Raw genomic sequence first — 15,304 nt, forward strand, 5'->3', positions numbered from 1 at the left:
TTCTGTAGTGTTGATTGGGAATGAGATGGGATCTTTTATATCCACCTGAGAGAGTGGGTAGGTGCCTGAGTTTAACATTTGATTTGGCAGCTGGCACTTCCAGTAGTGCAACACTCTGCGACTGCTGCAAATGTCCACCTAGATTTTTGTGCCCCATCTCTGGAGTGGGATTTGAACCCACAACCTACTAATACAAAAGCATGAGTGTTTCCAGCGGAGCCATGGCTGACACATTAACTTACCTTAAGGTAGATTCAAGAAGAGCTCCTCCTGCCTGCATCTTAGTTTCCATTTACCTACCACTCTAACTTGACTTAGCTGCAAGCCAGTTCAGTACTCAAATAGGGAGTAAGGCTGGAATGATGATACTTTTAGCTTAATTTATAAGGTGACTCTGGGATTCACATTCAGATTCATAGTAGATGCACCAAATCAGATATCAAAAGCCAACATGTTTCTTTGGGTACATGCACCCTTCAGGGTGTAGTGACACTTTTAACGTTGGGCATAATGGTGTGTGTGGGGGTGGTGTGTGAAGGGACACATGTGTACATGAGCATGGCATAAGCAGCTACAACATTTTGGCATGAAAACAAAAAATGCTGGAAAAATTCAGCAGGTCTGACAGCATCTGTGAAGAGAGAGACAGAGATAATGTTTCTAGTCCGTATGACACTTCTTCAGATTAAAAGGGAGGTATGGATGTGATGAAATATATACTGATTAAGCGGGGTGGAACCGGTGAAGCTGGATAGAAGGCCAACAATAGGTGGAGGCAAAGGAGAGATGGCAAAAGATATCATAAACAAAAGGTCAAAGAGTTGCTAATGGTGGTTGTACTGGCTAAAGAAGATGCTAATGGTGACATAAAGAAAGCAAAATGTGATAATGGCCGGACCAGGGTAAGCACTCTGGAAAGTGACAGATGGCCCTAGTGGGGGTGGGGTAGGGGAAGAAGGATCAAAAATAGGCTGGGATAAAACAATGAATAAAAATGGAAATAAATTTTAAAAATAATAATGAAAATAAGTGAGGAAAAAATTAATGTAAATTTAAAAAATAAATAAATAAATAAGAATATGGAAAAAAGGGGGATGAAAAAGTTGGGTGGGGACGGAGGAGAGAGTTCATGGTCTGAAGTTGTTGAACTCAATGTTAAGTCCGGAAGGCTGTAAAGTACCTAGTCGGAAGATGAGGTGCCATTCCTCCAGTTTGCACTGAGCTTCACTGGAACACTGCAGCAGGCCAAGGATGGACATGTGGGCATGACAGCGAGATGTGGTGTTGAAATGGCAAACGACAGGAAGGCCTGGGTCATGCTTGCAGACAGACCGAAGGTGTTCTGCAAAGCGGTCACCCAGTCTGCATTTGGTTTCTCCGATGTAGAGGAGACCACATTGGGAGCAGCGAATGCAGTAGGTCAAACTGAGGGAAGTGCAAGTGAAATGCTGTTTCACTTGAAAGGAATATTTGGGCCCTTGGACAGTGAGGAGGGGGGGGAAATAAAGGGACAGGTGTTGCAAATTCTGTGATTGTATGGGAAGATGCTGTGGGGGGGGGGGTTGAGGTGTTGTGGATGATGGAGGAGTGGACCAGGATGTCCAGGAGGGAACGGTCCCTACAGAATGCCAACTGTGGGGGGGTGGGGGGGGGGGGTGGGTGAAGGGAAGATGTGTTTGATGGTGGCATCATGCTGGAGTTGGGGGAAATGGCAGAGGATGATCCTTTGAATGTGGAGGCTGGTGGGATGAAAAGTGAGGATCAGGGGGACCCTATCATGGTTTTGGGAGGGAGAGGAATGTGTGAGGGCAGAGGGCCCTGTCAACCACCGTGGGTGGGAAACCTCGGTTAAGGAAGAAGGACGACATGTCAGAAGCATTGTTTTGGAACAATTTGGCTGTGGGCGTTGAGCCAACTGCTCGACTAGCATTTTAAACTTTGTTGATATTACAAGATTCAATCTTGTGTAGTACGACGACGTGAAGTAACGCAGTGTGAAGCACCTTATCAAACACTTTCTGGGTAGAAAATGATTCTGGATTTCCCTCACCTGGTAACTTCCTCAATAAACCCTATCAAATTAATTTGGCATTGCCTGTTCTTTTTTTCAGAAACAATGTTGTGCATTTTTAATGTCCCCTTCCATTTTTCAGTATCCATAAGGTGCACCTCTTACAATCCCTTCTCGAACCTTCCCAATACTGGTTTTCAGGCTGATGGGCCTGCAGCTCAAGGCTCTTATTTATCCCCCTTTTTTTAAAAATAGAGGCTAGAATCTTCGGGGCGGCGTGCGGGGTGGCCCTGCCTGCACAGGGAGCGTTCAGCGCTTTCAGGTACATGTCACGCTGGGCACAGCACCCCCTGGTGGGGAGCAAATTTTCCCCAGAGACTACATGAGCTCACTTCCTGTTGAAGGATGCTACTCCTGACTCTATATTAAAGTACTAAATGGACAAGGGGTTCACGGAGCACCTACCCCATCTCTTTTGCCCATTGGATGGATATTATCCGAAAGTGATATCAATTTTAAGCTTTCCTATTCCATCCAAAATGACACTATATCTATTTTAATTTTAATAATCCTACTAATACTGAGCAACCCCAATCGGGAACATGATTACCTTCTATAAGATTATGAACTGATGCAAAATAGTTATTTAGGAGCTCTGACATTAACTGCAAATCAATTCGAATCTCCCTAATAGTATCCTTTAGTGCTCTTGTATAGTCCTTAACAGTCTCCTGACTTCTCAGCTGAAAACCTTTTGCTATTACTGCAACAATTATGTACCAGCCTCTCTTCCAGACATCCCTCAGCTCGTATGGCTATTTTTATCTTCCTTATTTGCATATTGATACTTTTCCCTGTTTGCCTGTGAGTGACATGCCTTAAGTGTGCTCTTATGATTTAACGTGCTCCTATACATTTCCTGACACTTCTGCTTTATCAGGAAACACCACACACGTAATCACAATGCAAATGTTGTGGCAGGCGGGTGTCCCATGTGCAATCACATGGCGGGGGGATCACTCTCAGCAGCCTAACCCCTGCTCAGCTGCTGATGTTGGGGTCACAACAAGGTGTGGTGGTCATAAAAGAAAAATGAAGCATTGAGGGCACAATAGTGGTACAGGTGCCGAGATGCTGTTATGGTGTCAACTTGTATATAGATCACAATATATTTTTGCTCACTTGTTGGGATGTCCTCCTTTGGAGGGCACATTGCATTGTCATGCTTCATGATTGGTGGTCTTCACTGAATGAAGGGGACAAATGGACATCACCTGTTTAGGTAACAATGCGGTTGTGTGTTAAAGCTTCGTATTTATTGGACGGTGATGTGCGTGGCATGATTCGTACTCCCAAGGCAATGTGGCATGGCTACATGCAGCATCTGCTGGCCTCCCCATAATGACTTACCAAGCAAATTGGCTGAGGTCGCTGACAAGCGCAAGAAGTGATGTATTGCCTGTGCACTCATAGTCATGACAACATGGGTAAGGAGCAGAGAGATGCCTCATAATAGCTTAATTGACTTGAAGGTCAGTGCAAAGCTGGTCTCCGGGTTGTGGTGGGAGGAGGTCATCTCTTTTCAATTGGGGGGTAGAGAACATGCGAAGTACAGTAACTCCAGATGGAGACCGGCAGAGGTGGGCACAAACAGAGCTAGCAATAGGTTGCAGACAAGGAAATGATGCTCAGGTAGGTGCATCACTCTTGACCAAAACAATTGAAGATGAGGTTATCCCTGACAGCCCTGGCATGTCTCTGCATGGCCCTGGGCATCTGGGAAAGCTGTCATGACATCTCTATTCTCCTCATAATCTCCTCATCATCCTCATCTGAGGAGGTTAGCAGCTCCTCCATGTCCTCCATTTACAATTCTTCTCCCCTTTGCAATGCCATATAATGCAAAGCACAGCAGATGATAACAATCCTTCACACCCTCTGTGGCACATATTGTAAAGCTCCAATGCACTGGAAGTGCTTTGGAAGTGCATTGTGAGTGATTCTATGATTGCCCTTGTTGAGTCAGCAGTGTGCAGTGTTCCAATGCTGCTCCACAGGGCTTTGGGGATGATGCACTAGTGTCATGAGCCATGTTCTGAGGGGACAGCCCTTGCCCTCCAGAATATAACCCTGCTCTTGGGCAGGGGCCTCAAATAGCTGTATGGTAGCTGGTAGTTCCTTAAGATTTTCTGTAACTCATTGTGATGGAAGGTCATCGACCTGAAATGTTTAATTTATTTCTCTCCACGGATGCTGCCTCACCTGCTGGGTTTTTCCAACATTTTTTGCTCTTACTGCAGATGCTGGAAACTTGAAATATTTTGCTTTTGTATAGATGAAAGTGTTGAAGTGTGTGGATCAAGAATTGCCAATGATCAATCAAACTGACAGGGAATAGTAACAAGATATGGAAGGGCTGTTAAGAGGCCAGCTCATCTGACCTCATTACTTATTATCTTCCATTGAAGCAGTTGAAAAAAAAATGATGCACAAAATGTCTCAGCAGCAGAAGAGACTACAGTTCATTGCCTGATAGAGATTTCACTCAATCATATTGAAGTTTGAAACACAATGGCCAAATTGATTCTCAGTACAAAGGCATGGAAAGCATCATCTGTGCAATTATCAATCCATTCTGCATCAGGGGTTCTGTTCTGCTGTTTTTAGTCATTTATGCTGTTTCACTGGGGAAACTGTTGGACTCTCAGGTTCTGCAGGAGGTTGAGAAAACCTCCACAGATCTACAGAGCCATTGGCCACAAAATTCAGTTGCATATGGCCCATATTTTTGGTGCGCTGGGTGCCATTTTGGTCTATTCCATGTGTGCACACTTCAGGTGCGGCTTGTGCCAGATTCCATTTTGGTGAGGGCAGGTGCAGCAGAATTATGCAGATTAGGCAGATTGTGATGCCAGTTACCGTGCAAAGCTAATTTCATGCCAACGCCGCCATTTTGAACCCCACTGCTCCAGATACTGCCTCCTCTTAACCTCACACAGCATGGAGCGCAGAATGAGCCCCTTTCACCAGCACTGTTTAAAGGGTTCAACTACATTCAGGCTAGTTGCTAATTGATTTCTACCAGCTCTGAGTTTGTTGAAGTGCTGTTTGAGTTTTCTAATGCTATTTAAAGTTGGTGAAGTCGACAATGAATGGTATTGTACGTGGTGAAGGCTTTGGAGTCACAGTCATAGAGTCATCAAGGCACAGGAGGCCTTTCGGTCCATTGATTCCATACCCACTTTCTTTAGAGCAATCCAGTCATCTCATTTTCCTGCTCTATCCCTGTAGATTCAAGTGTCCATCCATTTTCCTTTTGAAATCATTGATTGTTTTTGCTTCCACAACTCTTGTAGGTGACCAGTACCAAGTCATTCCTACTTGTTGCGTTTTAAAAAAATTTAATTCTTCCTCACATATCTTAAATTTGTGATAGTCCTTGTACCATCAGTTATGGGTATCTAAGCAACCATTCCCCTTGGCCTGTAGCACGATGGAGATGGAGCAGAGACTATCGGAGGACTGCTCGAAGGAGGACAAAAGCTGACATTTTCAAGTAGAACATTTTGAAGATTCAATTATTACAATATCCAAGTACAATAAAAATGAGAACATTACAAAAGGAGCAAACTTTTATGTACAGCAATAAAATTGACATTACAAAACACTGCAAACGAAGGTGGAGAAGGGCTCTCAGCAGGAAGCTTTATCCACGGAGTGTGATGTCATGTGTTTGCACAATGTGCCTTTTATAGTTAAATAGCTGCTAGTATTTGCAAGGTGTGAGATGTAGGTGTTAAGCAGTGTTAAGTGTGTAAGGGTGAGGTAAAGTTATGAATATGAAGTAGTGGTCATGATTGATGGGGATTGTTGATACTTGAGTGAAGGGGGTGTGGTAAACTGAGTCATATGAGGCAGGGGGGTCAGCTGGTGGCATATGGCATCTGAAGATGCAGTCACTGACCTTGAATGTCTTTCCCAGCCACTCCCAGCACCTACTGAAGCCAATATGTCCCTCACTTTAAGAGGTGCAGCTTGGCTTTGAATAGTGCAGGCTAATTTCAAATGATGCTAGCCTTGTAGAAACTTGGGCCCCCCTTACTGAGCTGTGCAGCCACTCGAGTGCAGGTTAATTGTGCATTGCGATCCCAACACCCATTTTTAGGCCCTATTCAATTTTTGCCTGCTGTTTAGAGCTGTGCTTCCTGGAAGTGTTACATTTGCTTCCTGTAACAAATTCCCCATCACAATTTGACTTGGACGAACAGAGTTTGACTCAGTGTAATTCAATGGCCCTAATAGTAATACAATATGAATTAAATGGCAGTTACATTTCAGGACCTTTTAAGTTAAGTAATATGACCCCTGATGTCGGTATCAGATTTCTGGTGAGCTGCAGACACCCATTGCCATCCAGAAGCAGCTCACTTGTATGCTGAGCTCCAAGTCCGAGCTGGTTCCTTTACACCAGCCTGCAGTACTGCTGTGCAGCAAGGAGCAGCAATCTTGTCGCTCTTGGCAGTTCAACATTAAAAAGAAATTCAGGACATTACACTCCGCTTTTTGAGTGTAAAATGGGGGGAAAAGTTGTCCGAAGTGTGCCTGAAATACAGACAGATAAGAGCCAAAATGCTTCAGGACTCCTTTGTTAAATTGGTCAGCACTGGTTTTCCCTTTGCTGCAACAGAAAGAGATACTTTCTAAGATACTCACCTACAGTTGGATTTGGGCCCTCTCCTCCGACTTCCATAGCCCTACGCCTGGCTGCTGACAGCCCTTCCCAATCTTCTTCGCTGGCCCATGGGGCTTTCCTGAGGGCTGCTGCTGCACAAAATGGGAGGCAAAATTCACTCTGGAGGTGTGACAAGCACCCAGACTGCACTGTAAATATGTTGATAAGTCTCCTATATTGTCAGATGTGAGAACAAGCCTATATGAATTTTAAGTGGAGTTTGTCGAATTATAACTCCTGTTCAGCAAGCTCACCTCCTTCATCCATATTGGCTCAGTCTGCCTTTAGAGAAATTGAAACAGTACACGTGACATAGACCTCCACACCTGGTTCAGGTCATAAGGGGGCATTATTGGTACGTCCTCAGGTTACACTCTCATAAAAATACATATAGGGCCACGTGAGAGCCAACAGCTCAGATACTCAGACTTCTTCCAGGAGCCGCTGGCACCATGGAAACCGAAAGGATGTCTGTGGCGTGTCTAAATTTCTAACAATGGATTAACACCCTAAAACAACATACTTTCAGAGTCACCATATATAATGCCATTAGCTAATAAAGATGGTGCCAGCCACTGTGAGAACAGGCACAGTGAGTGAGGCAGCAACGCTGACAATAACAAGCTTATTTGAATTGCAATTTTAGAGATTCTCCTGAATCATTTAAACATTAGTGACACATGCATCCCTCACAGTGAAAAACAAAAGCTACCAAAAGTACAAAATGCTATAAAGGATAGAGTTTGACGATATTGGATTTTAAAGATGCTGACTGGTGTTTTGTTACCTAGGAGATGCCAACTGAAAAGATTAACTGTGATTAAGGAGAGAGTGTCCTAATCCTGAGGAGTTTGAGAATTCAAGGCTTCAGCCTTGGTTTATTGGCAGCATTCTCACCTCTTAGTCAGAAGGTTGTTGTTTCAAATCCAACTCCAGAGGCTTGAGCACATAATCTAGACACTTCAGTGAAGTACCGGTGGTTTGCTGCACTTTCGAATGTTATGTAAAATCAAGGCCCCACTATTCAAAAGAAAAGCAGGTGAATTCTTCTTGATGTTCTACCCAATGCTCACTCTTCCACCAGCAGAACTTAAAAATAGATAACTCGTCCTTTTCTCATAGCTGTTTGAGGAACTTGCTATGTCAAAATTTCCTGTGACAATAGTGAATAAACTTCGAAAGTGCTTCTTTGGTTGTAAAGTATTTTGGGATGTCATGAATGGTGCTATATAAATGCAAGCCTTTCATTCTTTTAACTCTCGCTGACAGGAAGAGAAGCAGCCTCTTCATATTTACTGTTCAAAGTACACTTACCAACTTTAAAATCAGAAAGACAAGGGGATTGGATACAGGAATAAAGAAGCCTTGCTACAATTGTACAGGGCTTTGAGACCACAACCTGAATACTGTATACAATTTTGGTCTCCATATTTAAGGAAGGATATACTTCCATTGGAGGCAGTACAGCAAACTTTTACTAAATTGGTTCCTGGGGTGAGATAGTTATCCTATAGTGGAGTTTCTCTAATTTAGAAGAATGAGAGGTGATCTCATTAAAACATACAGGATTCTGAAGGGGCTTGATAGGCTGGACACTGAGAGATTGTACCCCGACCAGCAAAAATAGTCTCAGGATAAGGGGCTGATCATTTAGGACCGAGATGAGGAGAAATTACTTCACTTAAAGCGTTGTGAATCTTTGGAATCCTCCACCCCACAGGGTTGAGGATGCTCTCTCAGAATCGAGCGAAATGGGGAGTGGGTGGATAAGTGGAGTTGAAGCCCAATATCAGCCATGATTAGCGTACCATGCTCGATGGGCCGTGTGATCTATTCCTGCTACTGTTTCTTGTGTTTAAATGGAAATGTCAGCCAGAAATTGTCATGTTTCTATCATCATCCCTTTTGATTAATGAGAAGTGGCATGGTCAGGCTTTCTGCTTATGGGGCTGGTATTAGAAATTTTATATTAAATTGTTTTGACACAACCCTTGCAAAGGCCAGGGAAATGGTTGCTACTAGCACACATTACCTTTCAAATCACTTTGCCTTTAAAACTTAAATTCATAAAAGTAGTCAGCCCATGGATCTGGACTGAGAAGAATGTATAGAACTAAGTGTGGAATGAGAAAAAAATCATTCAGCCCATGATGCCTACTCCATTTACAGACCACGTACAATCTGCTATATCATAGACATGATTTACTCATTGAATCTCTTGAGGCGAGCTAACAAAAAGTTTCTTCCTTTCTCCAAATGTAAATCAAATAACAACTTCTACTTAATAGAGCACCTTTAATGTTCCAAGATACTTCATGGGCTTGTAATCAGAAAAAACTGAGCCAAAGAAGGAGACATTATGATAGGTGACCAAAAGCTTGGTAATGGAGGTAAAGTTTAAGAAGTGTCCTAAGGAGGAAAGCAATAGAGAGATGGAGAGGTTTAGGGAGAAAGTTCCAGAGCTTAGGGCTGAGGTGGGTGAAGGCTTGGCTGCTCATGGTAGAGGGTTGGAAGTGGAGGTGCACAAGGATCTGGAGTTGGAGAAACACAGAGTACTTGCAGGCTGACAGGGCATCTCCCTAATCTTATCGTATTCCTCATTAATAAATTGCTATCCTTAAACTGACATGATGTTAGCAGCTCAGGTACCTTTTATGTGCCACACATAATTGTGGAGGTCTAAAAATTCTTAAGGGTCCATATGTATAGACCATTAAAATGACACATCATCAATATGATGAATGAAATGTTGGCCATTGTATCTAGAGGACTGGTACACAAAAGGATAGAGGTCATGCTACAGCTACGCAAAGCTCTGGTTAGACCAGGCCTGAAGCACTGCGACCATCTCTGGCCACCACACATTTGGAAGTACATATTAGTACATGTTTACTATAATGGAATCTGGACTCCAAGGATTAAGTTGCAAGGAGAGATTACAGAAACTAGTGTTGTACTGCCTGAAATTTAGAAATTGGAGGGGTGTCTTGATCAAAGTTTGCAAGATATTAAGGGGTATCTGGGTGGATGTGGATGGAGACACAATATTGGGTCATAACTACTGAGCTCCCCAGATTTTGGAAACCCCCCCATCCACCACCCCACCCCCCATGATTTTCAAAGGTCAGGGCTTACATGGCAATTGCCCAAAGGTGCAAACTTCCTCTGGACAATTGCCCTGCTCTGGGAACCGTCTGAAAATGCGATTTTAAATCACGTACTTCGGATGGTTCTGACTGTGCTACACATAGTTTGTAGGGAATGTTAGAATTAAAACCTCTGGGTAACTATTGTAAAGGCACAGGCTGCACCCCCACCCCAGACTTCCCCAACCCCCTGACCATACCTCCACATGGTATTCCCCACCCCCCTCCCTGACTCCTCATGGGATTCCCCCTGACCCGACTGGACTCTGCTGGACTGCGATGCTGAGCTAGGAGACAGCTGTGCTGCTTGGATCTCACCCAGCCTGAGTTGGAAGGTCGAGCGAGACATGAACAAATAAATATAGAGTAAGTAATTGGGCACAGAGTGGCAATCCAATGCTGATTGCCACTCTGAGGAAGTTATGGCCCATTATCCTCTCCATGGGGAGCCTGGGACTAGCCTAAAACTTAGGGCCGGACTTTTCCTGAGTGAAATTAGGGAATGCTTCAATGCACAAACATTTCCAGGAGTTTGGAACTAAATGTTCCACTAGTATTCCCTATGATTAATTCTAACTAGATTGTAGCCTTCCATTCTGTTTCCAAGCAGATTTCCATTCTATTCTGAGACATCCATCCAACATGATCTGTTTTGACTCCCAGGATGATGTGGCAATTCCATCAAGAAATCCAGCCCGCTTAGGGGGCATGGATTGGAGAATATTGTAGCTCTGATTCTTTGACCTGTAATTCTGGAGAGTGAAGCCTTCTTGCAGGGAGCACCCGTCCCAGCTCACTTATCTGTTATTGTGCAGAATAAACCTCCTTCTAAACTCTAAACTTGTTTGAGGATTGCCTGTTTGTCATAGAGTTCATAATACAGCCCCCTCTGACTTCCAATCATTATAAATATGGCACCATTCTCCCCCCCTCATCTTTTCTGTGAAGAAAATTTACGCAGTTTTGTGATTCTGCTTTTCAGTATAGGACTGGGCATCAGCAATTGGTGGTGAATTTACAGAGCCTAAAACCATAATATAGCCCTGCCATAAGATGATGGAACTCTTTCATATTCACTAATTCTTTTTTCCAGGGTCATTAATATTTGGACCATGAAAAACATCATTTTGACTGATTCTGTTCTTAAGCAGCTGCTGCTTTAATTGCTCTCTCAAGACCTCTTGAAAAGTGAGAGAGAGAGATCAATTGAGGCCAGATTCAAGTGTCCAACATTCAGCTCATATTGCTCCCATTGCTCTTTTTCGAATAGTGGCATGGAATTCTTTTATATCAAACAAAAAGGACCTCAACTGAACCTTCAACAATGTAGTACAATAAAAGCTAAAGACTGTGGATGCTGGGGATCTGAAATAAAAACAGAAAATGTTGGAAAAACTCAGCAGGTATGGCAGCATCTGTGGAGATCTCTTTCTCCTGATGTTAACCCTTTTCTCAGGAAACTATCACATTTTTCATAATATTATTGTAGACTTATGGGTGTGAGTGTGAATGGTTCTGTCTGACTGATTTAGTTAGACTAGAGACACTTAGACTACAATATTGAAATTATCAAAAGAGTTAGATGTAAAACAGACTTTTGAAGTGGAGATGGATAAACTAGGATGAGGGTTCCACAGAGTGTGAAGGAAATTTACATTTTTAGGTAAGTGAAGAGTTGTTTGATTTTCAAAGGGATGGTGTAACATTTACCACTAACAAGAGAAGTGAGGCTAAGCAATACATTTATTTTTCCCAAAAGGAAAAGGCCATTTTGACAACATCAAAGACTTTTATATTATGGGAAAAGTAAATTTCCAAAGACATGTAGAACAATGGGATTTTACACAGTAAAGAGGGAGAAAAATATATAAAGTAGGATGGAAGGCTATGTGGGGGTGGCTGTGTAAAATCTTGGAAGGTACACCATATCAATCACACTTGGGGACAAGCCTCTAGCCACTCTGAAGAAGTGCTCCTTTGGTAAATAAAGTTGTTTTAAAAGCTTTTGGAATTCCACTGTTGAGTGGGTGCTGTGGTAACCTTGCTGGATTGCTTATTTAAAATTAAAATCTATTTTGGGCTGTTGCCTTAAAGTGGGTGTATGCTTGGGAGTCAGGTTAATTAGGAATTTTGGGATTTGTTATAATATCAAGTAATTGTAATCTTTTGTGTTTGAATTCTTTTCTTTTGTTAATAAACATTTTAGTTTAATTTTTAAAATCTCTAAATTTGTTCATGGACTCATTACTTCTGAATTCAGTGCTCAAATCTTCTCATAATAAATACAAATTGCAAAACTGTTGTGATAGTATGGCCAAGTCTCCCTCACGGATTTGATCCATCTGGCACATACCATGTGCCCCATGATAACACCTTTACTCTATATCTCCCACAAGCTTTTATCCCTATCATATTTACATCCTCCTACATCTCCCCACAAAGTCTTAGACTTCAGAGGGTTAGTCTGTGAGCTACGTTGGCTAATCTCTTTGATCATGCTCTGATCTCCTTTTGAGGTTAGGGATATTCTGTACTCTCCATTCTGTTGGTGTGACTGTTCTTCTCCTGGGTGACTGTAGAGCTTGTAGTAGGTCTTTCCTCTTCAGGATCTGACAAAGACCAAATTTCTATTGGCTTTCTCCCTAAGGATACTAAGTCACTATGGTTTCGTCTTTTGATACCTGGCCTGTCTCGATTTTGGTTGTGGAGCTTTTTCAATGATTGTACCTTCCCTCTGTTGATCTCAGGTCCATACTTCTCTCTGGGCTTCAGCACCGGTATCTGGTGTTCAGTTTGTCTTGAGATCTGCACTAATTTCACCAATATTAAATCCCCCCTTGTCTGTAAGAGATAGGGTCATAGGGTCATAGAGGTTTACAGCACAAAAAAGGCCCTTCGGCCCCTGTCTGTGCCAGTCAAACAAGTACCTAACTATTCTAATCCCATTTTCCAGCACTAGGCCCATAGCCTTGTATGCCATGGCATCACAAGTGCACATCCAAATACTCCTCAAATGTTATGAGGGTTTCTGCCTCTACCACCCATTCAGGCAGTAAGTTTCAGATTCCCACCACCCTCTGAGTGAAAAAATTCTTCCTCACAGCACCTCTAAACCTCCTGCCCGTTACCTTAAATCTATGCCTCCTGATTATTGATCCTTCCTGTCTACCCTATCTATGCCCCTCATAATTTTATACACCTCAATCATGTCCCCCCTCAATCTCCTCTGCTCCAAGGAAAATAACCCTGGTCTATCTAATCTCTCCTCATAACTAAAACTCTCCAGCCCAGGCAAATCTTGGTAAATCTCCTCTCCACTTTCTCTAGTGCAATCACATCCTTCCTATAATGTGGCATCAAGAACTGCACGCAATACTCTAGCTGTGGCCTAACCAGCATTTTATACCGTTCCAGCATAACCTCCCTGCTCTTATATTCTATGCCTCAGCTAATAAAGGCAAATATCCCATGTGCCTTCTTAACCACCTTATCTGCCTGTTCCACTACCTTAAGGGACTGGCGGACATGCACACTAAGCTCCGTCTGATCCCCGGTACTTCTCAGGGTCCTGCCATTCAACATATATTTCTGTGCCTTGTTTGTCCTCCTCAAGTGCATCACCTCACACTTGTCCGGATTAAATTCCATTTGCCACTGATCAGGCCATCTGACCAGCCCATCTATATCCTCCTGTAATCTAAGGCTATCCTCCTCACTATTTACCACCCCACCAATTTTCGTATCATGAGATCTGATAATGTTTTATCTAACACCCCTACAACAATCCTGTTGTGAATTAGCTCACCTTTTAAAATTCCATAAAAGCAGTTTCCTGCCAGCCTATGGAGGCCATTGATAAATGAGTCCATGCTTTCACCTGGCTTTTTGTTTTCTTCTGTTAAATTTAGCCCTCTCTATCATTAAGTTCTGACAGATGCTGAAATGGGAGTCAAGAGCTTGCATGGCTTCTTCATAACAAGATGAAGTCTCTTCATCCCCTGCCTGGCTACCTGATTGTCAGAGATAGTTCTTACCGCATAAAGCACTGTACTGACCTGGCCTTTGTTTTATTTCATGTCATCCTAAAGCAGTCCTGTGCATCTGTTTTCTCCAGCTGTCCTACTTCTGGGTCTGCTGTTGGCCTTCTGCACTCTGAAATGATTTTGGAAGTGGTAGGGTGGATTCCATGTTTCTGCTGAGCCCTGGAAATGTTCCTGTGTTTGATCCTGATTCTCCACTGCTGCTTGCTGTTTTGGACCCGTGCTCTCTGCAGTTTGGTCTCTGAGACTGTGTCACAGCTTGCCTCTGCTCCTCCTGCAATGTTCCGGCATCTTAGTGAGTCATGGAATTTTTTTTTTGTCCTTCCTTCAAGGCTCTTTTCTCTTGCCAGCCCTATAGCTCCTTTCAGTCTTTGTTGAGGCTTTTACTTGCTGCCACCAAGTTTTTGTTACGTGTTAGGGATTTGATGGGGTTCGGGGATTGTCTAGCCTCCCAAAAGTATGCTGCTTGAGTCCATAGTTTTTTTTAACCAGAACTATTTACTTACAGGAAGTATTTACATGTTTGATCCTCCACACAAGGTAAGATCTTCCCTCTTCAAGATCTCTTTCTTCTCAGTCATGTGATCTGACATCATTATTACATCAGCATCATGTATGCTTCTGATGTTAACCCTTTACTCAACACCTACCTTCTGTGTGCCTTTGCTTGGCTTGGAGCTCCTGCACTGTGCCATTCCATTGGTTGCAGCATGGTTGGTGGAAGGCAGCTGATTTTCAGTGGAGGAGACTGCAATCCAAATGGTCTTGGAACAAGCTCGAGTAGCTCTGGGTATAAAATTCCTAGCTCCAGGCTGCATCATATCAACATGGGCTGCAGCAGAATGGTAGAGGCATACTAACATCTTCGCCAATATATTGTTTGGTGCAATTCACAGCAGAAATATGAACAAGTGCTTCCGATGCCACTTTTGCTCCCAAGTGGCACTCTATGCCAAACAATGGGCACGACCAGGCCCAACTACTGAAATAGATTTTAGCTCCACCCATAGGCTTAAGCAACCAAGTACAGTTACACAGATCGGAGAGCAGACCAACACAATCAGTGGCTTGGTTGACCTGTGTTTGAACACTAAATCATTTCTGCTTTTTAGCTAAAGACCTTATTTTAAATTAAATAATTGCTTGAGTTCATCTTATTTATTTTATCTATGCCTCATTACGTATGCTGGGCTGACAGCCCAAACACCTATTACTCTTGTCAAAACTGCTGTAGTGAATTATATTTTTTAACATAGTGGAAAGTAAAGAATAAATTACTTCTTTAAAGCTTTAACATATCCTTCAGTCACTATAATGTTCTTTTGTTCTTTGGAGCATATAGTGCGTTAATGGACGGAAGTGCCAAAGCTTGGCA

At 42.9% G+C, this 15,304-nt stretch overlaps 1 protein-coding gene across 2 annotated transcripts in view; it reads right to left on the minus strand.

The window, feature by feature from the left end:
* fkbp6 (FKBP prolyl isomerase 6) overlaps nt 1-14,475 on the minus strand; it is a 72,372-nt gene extending 57,897 nt beyond the window's left edge. The window contains exons 1-2 of one of the 2 annotated variants that reach the window (XM_041198005.1): nt 13,945-14,475; nt 6,725-6,832 (exon numbers count right to left, since the gene is read on the minus strand). In XM_041198005.1, the coding sequence (XP_041053939.1) occupies nt 6,725-6,761 (37 nt within the window). In that variant the 5' untranslated portion in view covers nt 6,762-6,832; nt 13,945-14,475. The remainder of the gene's footprint in view (nt 1-6,724; nt 6,833-13,944) is intronic. The other variant, XM_041198006.1, reaches the window with a different exon arrangement.
* Between the last annotated feature and the right edge of the window lie 829 nt (nt 14,476-15,304).

The sequence above is a fragment of the Carcharodon carcharias genome, chromosome 10 (genome assembly GCF_017639515.1).
Source record: "Carcharodon carcharias isolate sCarCar2 chromosome 10, sCarCar2.pri, whole genome shotgun sequence".
NCBI classification, from domain to species: Eukaryota; Metazoa; Chordata; class Chondrichthyes; order Lamniformes; family Lamnidae; genus Carcharodon; species Carcharodon carcharias.